We start from the raw sequence: 12,474 nt of genomic DNA, 5'->3' as shown, positions 1-12,474 counted from the left end.
GTGCATGCATGCGCGCACACGCATGGTCAACTATTTTTAAACTGGCATTCTCGTAGGCTCGTAGGAGCAGCCATTTCCCCATCTGATGGACCAAGTTGGGGTTTGAACATTTGAAGAAGCATCAACAGCTGCTTTCGCCACAGAATGTACGCCTGGAATTGTGTTCTGATCTTGATTTTTGAGAATATCAATGCATTGTTTTAAAGGTCTCGTTGTGCTCAATGACCTCTGTAAGTATGAAGGTCAAATGTGAATCCCTGACTGAAGGAGTGACCTTCAAACCTTGATTAATGTCCACTTCTGAACGCCCACAGTTGGTCATCTTGTTGATAAACACTTAAGGTTACTGACAAATGTTTTTATACTCAATAACACATCCACAGAAGCTTGAAGTGTTTTATTCTGAGTGCACAAAACTGAAACACATGCGCAGCAATTACTAGTAATGAACACGAACCAACTTGGTCCGTTTTCATTAAATTTCAGCACAAACGAATGATTGTTTTTCTATTTTCTCAACAGTTTGCATAAGGTGTATTTCTTTCTTTGTTTTCTTTAGTGCATTTGATGAACATGACTTGCACCAGGTTCTGCTGCTGGTTGGACTTTTCTATGACAAATTGCAATGATCACATGGTTTCATGTCATTTCACAAGGTTTTGGTTTGTTTACATGTGAGTAGATTAAATATGGTTATTGATCACACATGAAATCAAGAGTAATGAAGTTCTATTACTATTTTGCCAAAAAAAAAAAAAAAAGCCCTGAACTAGACCATGTATAAATAAACACTTGTGCGCACATACGCGTTAGTCTTAACTTAGTGAGGACCGTCAATGACTTAACCAAGTCCAAAACAAATGGTTAACCTTCATCTTGCTAAAATCGTATTATAATAACCTAGTTCTTTTAAAGTTATTTCCCTTCAAAATGAGGGTTGAAGAAGTGAGGACCAGCCAAAGCAAAAAAAAAAAAAACCCAACAACGCTTAACTGCCACTAGATAGACTAATAGACGAAACTGAAACCAGAGTTACACGACACAAATACAAAGTTTGACGACCGTACTGGAGCATTAAAATGATTTATATTAACATTGGGCAGCACAACTTACCCATTCAGAACTAGGTGCTCTGGTTTGTCTGTCCCTGGGGTCCTTGAAGACACAGGCAGGACTTCAAGTAGCCGATGACAATGCCTGTTTAAAAATTAGTTGACCGTGCGTGTGTGCACTCAGTTTTTTTTCTGTGACTTTGTAATTGAAACAGCGGATCTCAAAGTGAGACCCAAGATATCAAACAAAGCACTGCCTTTGAAAACATATAATGGACACAACATTGAGACTAGAGGAACCTGGCGGCTTACAATCAAGCATAAAAACCTTTTTCATCATGTGATGTTTACTGTTGTACCTGACGGAATCGAGACATTGCTGGGGCATAAAGTATGTATGTAAGTATTTGGGCATGGTTAAGCGAGTCTACACCATCAGTGAAAATGCAAACAGGAAAAGTGCACCGCTAAACAGTACAGAGCTGTCTCAAGATACTTTGACACAATATGCAGCTGTTTTTCAGGGCTTCGGAGCATTGCCCTTCGCATATTCCATCAAATTGAGTGAGGATGCTCAATCTGTCATCTAGGCACCTAGAAGACTTCCTGTGGCATAGACTGCACGGAGAGCCTGAACGTCATAAGGAAGGTAAAAGAGCCCACTGACTGGGTCAATTCTTTGGTGTGTGTCAAATCGAAGAACAGTGACAAACTCTGTGCTTGCATGAACCCAAAGGATCTTAATGCCAACATTATCAGATACCAAAAAGGGAGGAAATAATCAGTTAGATGGCTGGCGCAAAAATATTTTTCGAAGATGGATGCCTCACATGGTTTCTGGCAGCTGAAGATTGATGCACAGAGTGCAAAGCTGTGCACTTTTAATACTCCATTTGGCAGGTACTCATATCAATATTTACCCTTTGGATTAAGCTCCGCCCACAAATCTTAGTATAAGTGGATGATTTGGTTATGTGAGGCTTCATGCAGGAAGAGCATGACATCAGACTGGAGGAGACAATCGGGAAAATATAGTAATATGGACTCAAATTAAACAGAGACAAATGTCAGTTTGGCGTCAATGAAAGTTCCTGGGAAACAAGATCACCATGGATGGAGTCATACCAGATGTGGCAAAGGTCAAAGCAATACATGACATGGAGAAGCCAAAGGACAGAAAAGGGCCGTCGGAATGCTGAACTATGATGCTGAACTATATTGGCAGTAAGAACTGCGAACTTGAGAAAGCTGCCACAACATGAGACAGAGTTTCAAATGGGGACATGAGCATGACGTGGAATGGCTGGAACATGCATGTTCTGGCACGAGAACCCAGTTTTTTTTCCCCCTGAAAAACAAAACAAAGGTCTCTACAGAGGCCTCAAAAGATTGCTTGGGTGCCGTCCTTCTCCAGGAAAATGAGGGAGAATGGTATCCATTTGCGTATGTATCACATTCACTGCAGAGAGCAGTACGCACAAATTACTAGCAAGTAATAGATTATTATTCAAACTATCTTGAAACTCAACATCACAACAAGAGCTGTAATAACTAAACTGAAGGCTATCTTTTCCAGTCAGGGCATCCCACTAACAGTGGTTTCGGACAATGTACCTGCCTATGCCAGTCATTACTTTCAGTAGTTTGAGTTCAGTCATGTCACCTCCAGTCCACTCTATCCACAGGCCAACGGAAAATCAGAAAAAGGGGTGCAAATTGTGTAAAGGCTATTAAAGACAGCAGTACACAGCAATACCGACCCATACACGGCCCTGATGTCGTACAGAGCAGTGCCATTGGTAGGTGGCAAGTCACCAGCAGACCTGTTGCTGGGACACAAGATATGCTCTCGACTCCCCAGATACATCACAAACGCACCAGATCACAAAGATGATGTGTGGAAAAAGAAGACTCAATGACTACAATAGATACAAAAAGCCATGTCATGATCATACACCAATCGCAATTATGCCTCGACAGAAGAATGAGGTGGTTCGCATGGGGGGACCAGAATCATGGGACAGAAGAGCCATTGTATTACAACAAGCTGCTCCTAGTTCTTACATTGTCATGACAGAGAATGGAGATGTATTCAGAAGAAACAGGAGGCATCTACTGAAAACTATGGAGTCAAGGCAGCCTCAGGTGGTCACAGAGGAGGTTCCCAAGTTGGAGGACAGGCTAAGTGAGCAGGGAACAGGAGGAAGAACACAAACAGAGAAAGAACATGGTAGTGAAACTCCAACAGATGTTCCATGCCATGAAGATGTGATGATAAAGGACACATCTAAGAAAATGCGACATTCTGTTCAGCTTCGCAGTTCAGAGTGGACCAGAAAACCAGTGGTTAAGCTGGACTTGTAGATCAACTTTCGGGTGTGGCGACTGTTCATGAATTACCTGCAGATATTTATAGGTTGGTTGCTTCTAAAACCTTATTTAGTTTTTCTTAAGCTCTGATCTATATGCTTATCTTCTTGGAGGAGGAAGGTATACTGACAACTGTAGCTGTTGTTCAGGTGGGCAGGGTCATTTATCATGTTTACAACTGCCGTAAAGCGGGTAATGTTTTTTGGGTGCTGAAACATAATAAAGGAGATCGTTAATTGTTTTGTACAATATATACAAAAACAATATGACTGCTAATGACAGTGACGGCTAAACAATTTTTTCTGTCTGATAGCTGATGCCAAAAAATTGATGCCAGCGGACGTTAGCCAGGGATGTTAGCTGCTAGTGGCTAATGTCAAAGCTAATCTGTTTTGCTGGCTATATAAACACTATACTATTGTAACTACAGCTAACGTAATAGCAGGAATGAGACAGGCCAGTTGTGTGTAGCATATTGTATCACAACATTCGAAAATGTGCTTTCATGAAGAAGAGAGAATTATAATCAAGCCTGACCAATAGGGAAATCACATACGCAGTCGGAAATCAACTCACCCATTCAACAGAAAACAGTCAGTGCTGGAAAACACACACACACACACACACACACACAAATAATGAAATAATGATATCTATCGGATGACTGAAAGTGAGCTTTACAAAGCACTCACACACGGATCGACCGGAGAATAATTGTGGAGCAGAAACAAAGCCAGAAGAATGAGAACTAAGGAGGCGGATGAAAAGGGAATGAAGCGCAGACAGAATTTAGAATATTCAGAGAGGCAAAACAAGAGAGTGGAGTCTTGAAAGAGTTTACCGTAGGAACGCGAAGTAACCATCTGGCGACACAAGCTTGCATTGAGGTGTTGACATCCGTGGAAGTCAGATTACTAAATGCACACCAGCTGTGTCACTAGAAAAGCTGGGGAAAAACAAGGAAACCTCCGGGAATCACAAAAATAAAAGCATGAAAAAATAAGCGGACATGACAGAGACATTTTTACTGAAGAAAAAAAGTAAAGAAAAATGGTTCCCTTAAATGCTTCAGCTTTGAAATGATGGGGTATAAGATGTACAATTGTAAATATGAGATTCATCATTTTCATATGTCTCACTTTCATATGCCATTCAATGAATGAATCAGCACCCAATTAAGTAAAAAGAAATATTGGTAGGAATATCATATATAGCTTCTCATAATGAAAAGGACAAATTGTGATGACAAATTGTCAACAATTTCAACAATTCTCTTTCGATACTTTCAGTTACCAAGGTGTGACGCAGAAATATTTTTGGTTTAATTCAGAAATCAGTCTTTTCAGTTTATTTACATGTTGATGAAATGAGTTATTAGCAGATTTAACATATTTATGAAATAATTCAAATAACAGACTGTAAAGTTTTGCAGGGCTTGCACTTTGAAAAGATGTGCACTTATTGTATAAGCTTTATATCATGTACATATATTATTAGCTTTCAGGTTCCAAATTGAGATGTTGAAGTATACTTGTTGTAGGATTTTGTGTCAGTCAGCAGAGGAGCCAGGAATTGCCCTGTGTGACCTCAGAGAGGAGTGAACGGTTGGTGAATAGGCCTTTAGAAAACACTGGTGGTGCGGCGTGGTTGCTGAGTCAGGAGCTCACAGTGTGCCACCCCTGTCCTCAGCACCTAATGACCTAGTCAGGTCTCCTTCCAGTGCAGAGAGCATGTCAGTATCCTAGCACATATACAACATATTTAGGGAAACACTCTTTTTTTGTGGAAAATTAGGACCAAGACATAATAAACACACTTCTGATGCAGAGTGGCGTAGCACTGAATGAAGAACCCAGGTAAGGCCAATATCCTTATGTCATTCCTGAGTCGGCGCAACCCAGCAGCACTTTGAATTGCCAGCTGTTATTGTTGCTTCCCGTGTGTGGCTGTGGTTTTTGGATGGGTGGAGAAATCACATGGTTGTTAGAATACGGTCGGGCTGTTCCTCGTTGACAGGTATACATACCAGACTTTGTCTCTCTAGTTGAGGCAACCTGATAACTGGGTCCTTCTCGAACAAGCTGGGAGATTGAAAACCTTCAGTTGAGTTGTGGTTGACTTGTCCATTAGGATAAATCTTTGGAAATATGGAAATGTGACAGGTGTGGAAGAATTTGCTAACTAATGCTTGTTTATCTCTATGTAAGACGTAGTAGTGCCAAATGAAAATATATTACTAATATTATTTTTCCGAACTGTGAACTACATATTTGTGAATTTCTGCAATCAACATTAACCATAACATTAATGTCTAATTTTGTATTTTAGTTGGTGTATGTTGTTTTAGATAGTATTGTTCCTGTGTTGCGAGTTCATTTATTTGCCCACCTACATTGCTTAAAACATATTACAGTTTCCACTTATTTAATTGATTATAACTGTTTTTTACTTTCATACTGCAGGCTCTGATTGTAGTTTTCCACTGAAATTAAATATCTCTGTGCTTGTAGTCGGACAAACAGGGATGGCCACATGCAAGAGCAGGACTACTCTTCTGAAAGCCATTACAGAATTGTTTCACCAACATTCCGGTATAAGATGACTCCTCAGCATGTCGGGATGTGCGTCATTATTAACAACAAAAACTTCGATGAAAAGACAGGTACAGTAACCACCAAAGAGAGATTTCTTCTCAAACACAGTTTATGTTCTGAACAGAGTTTCTTATCAGGGATGAATGTACGTAATGGCACAGACAGAGACGCAGGCGAGCTGTTTAAATGCTTCCAGAGCTTGGGCTTCGATGTCTTCATATACAATGATCAGACATGTGAAAAGATGGAGCGACTTCTCAGAGAAGGTTTGAAAGAATTAATGTGTCACCACACTTTGATTAAATGAAATTATTTTTGAAATGCAATTCTGATTTTAATGTAAATCTATGAATATACTATATTTTTCAGGTCTCACTAGTAGCCTTTCTTCTTCTTCTTGTTCTTCTTCTTCTTATTATTATTATCATCATCATCAGTAGTCGTAGTAGTAGTAGCAGCAGCAGTTTTCATTTGGAGTTAAAGTTGAAATTTTCAAGCTCTCAACTCAAATCCAGATGACCCACACTTTTTGCTTGTGAACTATGGCAGTGAACTGTATTTGAAACTTGTGTTCGCCATAAATCGGATTTAGACACAAAATGTTTTCTTCCATACACTCAGGTTACTAAATTTGTGTGGGGGCAACTGATGACTCTCCATCCACGTCAGTGGAGCACGCCTGTTGTCACATCACTGAAGTAAATATAATGCTTCTCCCACTATCAGGAGGTGTCATGTCTAGAAAGAATATAGTTGAAATGGTGTTTCCATCAAGTACAGTATGTGGATGTGAGGCATGTCATAGAAGACAATCATGGCTGGACTATGTCAATTTTTACAGATGTTACAGATTTTCTGATGGCACAGATGAGATAGAGCAGAATATAGCGAGGCAAAAATCATAAAGGTCAGTATTAGACAGCCAGATTATATATATATATATATATATATATATATATATATATATATATATATATATATATATATATATATATATATATATATATATATATATATGAAAAAGGCTGCTTACCTAGCTCGGTGAAATTCATGATTATTTCTTGGGCTGGCAGGTGTTGTTAAGTGTGCTGCTGAGGAACCAGCAGTCTTACGTTCATGAGCCTGGAAAACTCCATTCTCCGTCAAGTGCTGGTGCTTTAAATGGCATATTTCATTTTAACGCGCTTCCTTGCACAACATATATTCTGAAGCACTGTACATGCCAGTTCAGTTGATGCCAACAGTCAGAAATTATGGCCACAATATTGTTCCCCAGTATTCCTCCCACAACATACTATATCTAACTCCGGACTTGAAATCCGGTTGGTGTTTCCGGCATCCTCGGGCTGATTGCGGAGGTTCACACCAGCACAGGCTTTGAGGAGGGTGACACTCTGTCTAGGCCAGGTACCTGGCCGTCTGCCTGGCGTCCTTGGCCCTCAACAGGAACAATAGGTTGTGCAGAGGTGGGTATCTGGAGATCTATTAAGGGACATCTCACATGGCTGAAAACGGATGGTGTCTTGTGGTACGTCCTCCCATATCTGTGTAACAGCATGTCTGAGCTCCAGTAAAGTCTGAGGAGCAACCTGGCGGCGCCTAATGGACCGAAACATCATGTCCCAGAGGTGTTCTATTGTCAGGGATTGTGAAGGCCAATCAATTGTATCAATTCTGTCATCCTCCAGGTGGTGCCTGCATACTCTTGCCACATGAGGCTGGGTATTATCGTGCATTCGGAGGAAACCAGCACCTACTACACTAGCGTAGAGTCTGACAATGGGTTCAAGGATTTCTTCTTGATAACTAATGGCAGTCAGACTACCATTTTCTAGCCAGCAGAGGTATCCATGGATATGCATCCCCAGACCATCACCGACCCACCGCCAAATCTGTCATACTGAACGATGTTGCAGGCAGATTAACATTCTCTTTGTCTTCTCAAGACTCTTTCACTTATGTGACATATGGTGCTCAGGGTGAACGTGCTCTCGTCTGTGAAAAGTACAGGGCATCAGTGGCGGTATTACCAATTCTTGTGTTTTTTATCAAATACTAGACGAGCTCTGCGATGCTGGGCAGGGAGCACAGAGGGCAAAACAGGATGTTGTGATCAGGACATGTTATGAGATTTTGCTAGGAGACACATTAAATCTGGAGGAGTAGGACAAACTGTGCAACTTCCATACAGTTAATGAATCGCCTCATACTGACTTAAGACAAAACCAGCACTCGTGGAAAACCAGCCAAAGACGATCAACAGGGAGAAACGACCACTACATGTAAAACCAGTCTTGTTTGGGGTTTTTGTCATTGTTACCTATCAAGTGCACCTGTTGTGAATTTCATCAACACCAATACAGCTGCTACTTTAACAACCAGATAAACTTGATATTAAAACAAAGCAAAATAAAATATTGCTGCAAACATTGTCGGGAGGATGGTTCTAAAATAAAATCCAACAGTGCAAGAACGGTTGGAAAGATAGATTTCTATTGTGTGTCAATGTTGCTTATATCTGGAAATGAACTGCGCAATCCAATTCCTGGACCAATCACAAGGTACTGCCTTGAGACACAATTCACAAAATTCCCCAATGATTGTCAACACAAGAGTTTCGACAGAGATGACACAAAGAAAGGGATCTTCCCGCTCCAGTCTAATTTGTTGTGGCAAATTAGACTGGATCCCACATTAGAAATGTGGGAACACATTTTAAAGCACTTCATTACAGTGTGTACTCTGTCTGGCCTCAAGGCCATGTAGTGCTTCGGTCCAGTCCAAATGTGTGCACTGTCACCTTTGCACTTTAACTGTTGTTTGTTCAGTGAGATGTCTGTTTATTACAAATGTCTTTTTTTTGTCACTGGCCATTTGCACTTTGCATTTTGAAACTACTTAGAACCTTCTTAAGATCAAACGGCGAAGTGGACTTCGAACAGAAGTGTATATGTAATGTATATGTAATGAGGTAATCATGATGCAGCAAAAAACTTTATTTGTAAAACATTGAAAACATTCTGATCTTGAAGGCTGGGCATATTATAAAATGTTGTACATCATTTGTATATGGCAAACTGCACTGTTATAAAATTTACACCGTGTGATACACCGGAACAGTCGTCTATCATGCCGTGATTTGACTGTAAAAGAGAAAATGACAGTTTGTGTGTTCTCTGCAGCCTCGGAGGAGGACCACAGTAACAGTTCGTGTTTCGCCTGCATTCTACTGAGTCACGGCGAAGAGGGCATGATCTATGGTACTGACGGGTCCATGCCCATCAAGTCCATGACCTCACTGTTTAGGGGTGACAAGTGCAAAAGCTTAGTCGGGAAGCCAAAACTCTTCTTTATTCAGGTAGACATTTTCATTATTTTTTTTTTTTTTCAACTAAAGTTCACGGCAACTGTTAATGTGAATATTAAAAAGCATCAGAGCTTTGGAAAAACAATGTGACTCAAGAGGGGTGACAGAAGTCCACCCTGGAATTTTGATGAAAAGATTTACTTTAATGAGTTGTAGATACAACATGAATACCAGTTGAAGTATTTTGATAATGTAGCTCATCAACATGTTTTAATATAGATAATAATATATATAATTGTTGTTTAGTTTATCTAATGTGTCCACAAACTTCATTTTGTACTCTGTGATTTATGGTCAGTTTTGAAGAGATATTTTCCATTCAAAATACATTTTAGTATCATCTATTTTCTGGCTTCCTAACAGCAGTACATTTACACATAAATAGTATTGTGGTAGAAGAAGGCTTTAGGAATAAAGGTGAAACAAACCTCAACAGGAAATGGTGTAGGGGAAAAAAAGAATTATGCTCTGGCATAATATTGCATTACTAAGTCACTTTAAGATGGTGCAAACATAATGTATTTTGTTTTGTTAGGCTTGTCGTGGTTCAGAATTTGATGATGGCATACAGACAGACTCTGGTCCTCCAAATGACAACCTAGAGACAGATGCAAATCCAAGACACAAGATTCCAGTTGAAGCTGACTTCCTTTTTGCCTACTCAACTGTGCCAGGTAAGCAATGGCAATATCACTGTATTTTTTAAATTAAACTCATTTGAAACAGAAAATATTTCAAAAATTTCAAAGTGTTGTCCAACATGAACTTATCATAGATGTCTGCTCATCTATCTGAATTACTGAAATGAGATTCAGTGTCATTTTGGGAAAGAAAAACAGACAGTGGTTATCAATTGGCAGTTGTTCCATCTGCTTATCAGTCAATATGATTAACCAATTTTTTGAAACATCTCCAAAAAGCAACTATCTCTACTGTTGTGACTCTGAACCCTACATGAGGGTCTGTTCCTGGAGACTCTGATGCTGAAAACGATGCTTGGTGTGGATAATATAAGCGCCCCTCTTGTGTAAACAGAGGGTTGAGCTCTCTCACAAACAGAGCTGCTCGCCGCCGCTTAACGCTATGCTTACAGTTTTAAAAGAGGGGGCCCAGTCAGAGCGGTGGGGTCATTGTGCCTTGCTTTTTGGAGAATTTGCACCATGAACAAAAGCTCTACGTATCTATTTAAGAGCTAGAGTATTATAGAACAAGGGAAGGCTTGATCTGTAGGTATCCTTGTGCAATTGTCAGTGAAGTCATAGGCCCATATCACCTGACGGATAAAGGCAGCATTAGTGTGAGATCATGCTCCTACTTAACTCGCAGTGTACAACCAGATGTGCAGAACAATGCCATTTAATAATCTCCCGGGGGTTGGGTTGCAAAGGTCAACACTCTGGGTGCCGCATGCATCACTTTAACTCACCTGTCTGGAAATGTCAAGAGATAACACTTATGCCGCACTCATTTCTTCAAGGAAGTATTCTGCTTCGATAAATATTTCAAAAGACTGAAGACCATGTTTGAAAATGGTAACAGATAAATGTATACTGTAAATAAGAAAAATCATCTGTATGACCCAAAGTTTGTGTCGTCAGTCAGCGCACCAAATTCAATTAAAAATGCCAAATCACAATCACATTCAACACAGCTAATTCACGGAAACACCTTCTTGAGGGAACCTTTTGCAGGAAATCAGGCAGTCAAAATTGATGAGAATCCAGAGAAGTTTCATAATAAAACAGTATGTTAGTCACATTTTACTGTGAAAGAGCAACAGGAACATTATTTTTTAAATGAATATTTGCTTTTTCCTTTGCTTTTCTTGCTGTATTAATGTTTAAAACACACACTTTAAAACCATTCAACCATTTTTTTTTTTGGTTTGTGGTATCTTTTTAGATCTTTTTATTTGCACTCTCTTTCATTTCTCTGTTCACTTTTTTCTTTCCTTCAGACATCTAAAAATATAGTTGAATCAATGAAAGTCAAATTTGTTTGACTGGCTCAAGTGTAACAATTTTGTGCATGATATGTTTACCAACAACTCTTGCTGACTAATGAAAGTTGCTTATTCCACAGGCTATTACTCCTGGAGGAACCCTGGACGTGGCTCCTGGTTTGTCCAGGCACTGTGTAACGTCCTCAGTGAGTTTGGAAAACAACTGGAGATCATGCAGATACTTACGCGTGTCAACTACACGGTGGCCACTAGCTTTGAGTCCTGGTCTGAAGACCCTCGCTTCAGTGAGAAGAAACAGATCCCATGTGTTGTCTCAATGCTGACCAAAGAACTGTACTTTAACTGATTGCTGCTCAACAGATTTACATAGGCCCCCGTGGACTTGACATACTAATGTGGGTACCAGTTAAGAAGAATAGGATTCAGGGATCAGACACAGCACATTCAGGTGGGGGAAAGAACTCTTCTGTGCTATCTTCATGTGATGGTGAAATTGCTGGAATTGACCACTAGTGTCAAATTTCAATTGATCTCTTTTGACATTATTATATCATGGATGATTCATTTTGCTGCCTGTCCTTTAAGTTTGGCAATCTCCAAAGTGTGTCACTTTATTACCAATATTTATTTTTTTTAATCTGTGAATGGTCAAAGCTCCACTTTCTGTTGTCCACAACTTGATGAATATTGCTCAGGCATGTGAGCAAGATTTGTGTAAGACATCTATGTCATTTGAGTTACTAGAGACAAGAAAAAGGGAACGCAAGGTGTCGTTACCACGTCATACTCCGATCAACATGTTCAAATGACAAATGAAAACTATGCATGCATGCAAAAGAACACAAATATATTAAAATGAGAAACATATGTAAACATTCACAATTATTTTATTATGTTTTTTCTTGTGTTTAAGTTTTAAAAACAAATAGGCAAAAAGGTGCAAAATCTACAATATATTGAGTAGATGCCAATTTGATAGTAATAGTATCATACACAAGCAAACATCGATGCAATTCATTGTGGAAACATTTTTACCACCAATTAGTAGTAGTCTGTAATCTGTTTAGAGTAAGAAAAATGCTTGTGAATGTTTCATGAAGTTTTGCCACAACATTCTTTTTCTATTTA

The 12,474-nt window shown here is 39.5% G+C and overlaps 1 protein-coding gene across 2 annotated transcripts; it reads left to right on the top strand.

Annotated features, from left to right (window-relative positions):
- The first annotated feature begins 5,154 nt into the window (after positions 1-5,154).
- Positions 5,155-11,836, top strand: casp7 (caspase 7, apoptosis-related cysteine peptidase). 2 transcript variants are annotated; one of them, XM_053865008.1, is made up of 6 exons: positions 5,155-5,278; positions 5,933-6,084; positions 6,154-6,282; positions 9,199-9,374; positions 9,919-10,057; positions 11,466-11,836. In XM_053865008.1, exons 1-6 carry the CDS (start codon positions 5,244-5,246, stop codon positions 11,690-11,692), a joined length of 858 nt encoding a protein of 285 aa, XP_053720983.1. In that variant the 5' UTR covers positions 5,155-5,243; the 3' UTR covers positions 11,693-11,836. The 2 variants fall into 2 exon arrangements, with proteins under 2 accessions (XP_053720983.1, XP_053720984.1); XM_053865009.1 differs by lacking the exon at positions 6,154-6,282.
- The last annotated feature ends 638 nt before the right edge of the window (positions 11,837-12,474 follow it).

Source organism: Synchiropus splendidus, chromosome 5, assembly GCF_027744825.2.
Source record: "Synchiropus splendidus isolate RoL2022-P1 chromosome 5, RoL_Sspl_1.0, whole genome shotgun sequence".
Lineage (NCBI taxonomy): Eukaryota > Metazoa > Chordata > Actinopteri > Syngnathiformes > Callionymidae > Synchiropus > Synchiropus splendidus.
This window is presented reverse-complemented; position numbering and strand designations above follow the sequence as displayed.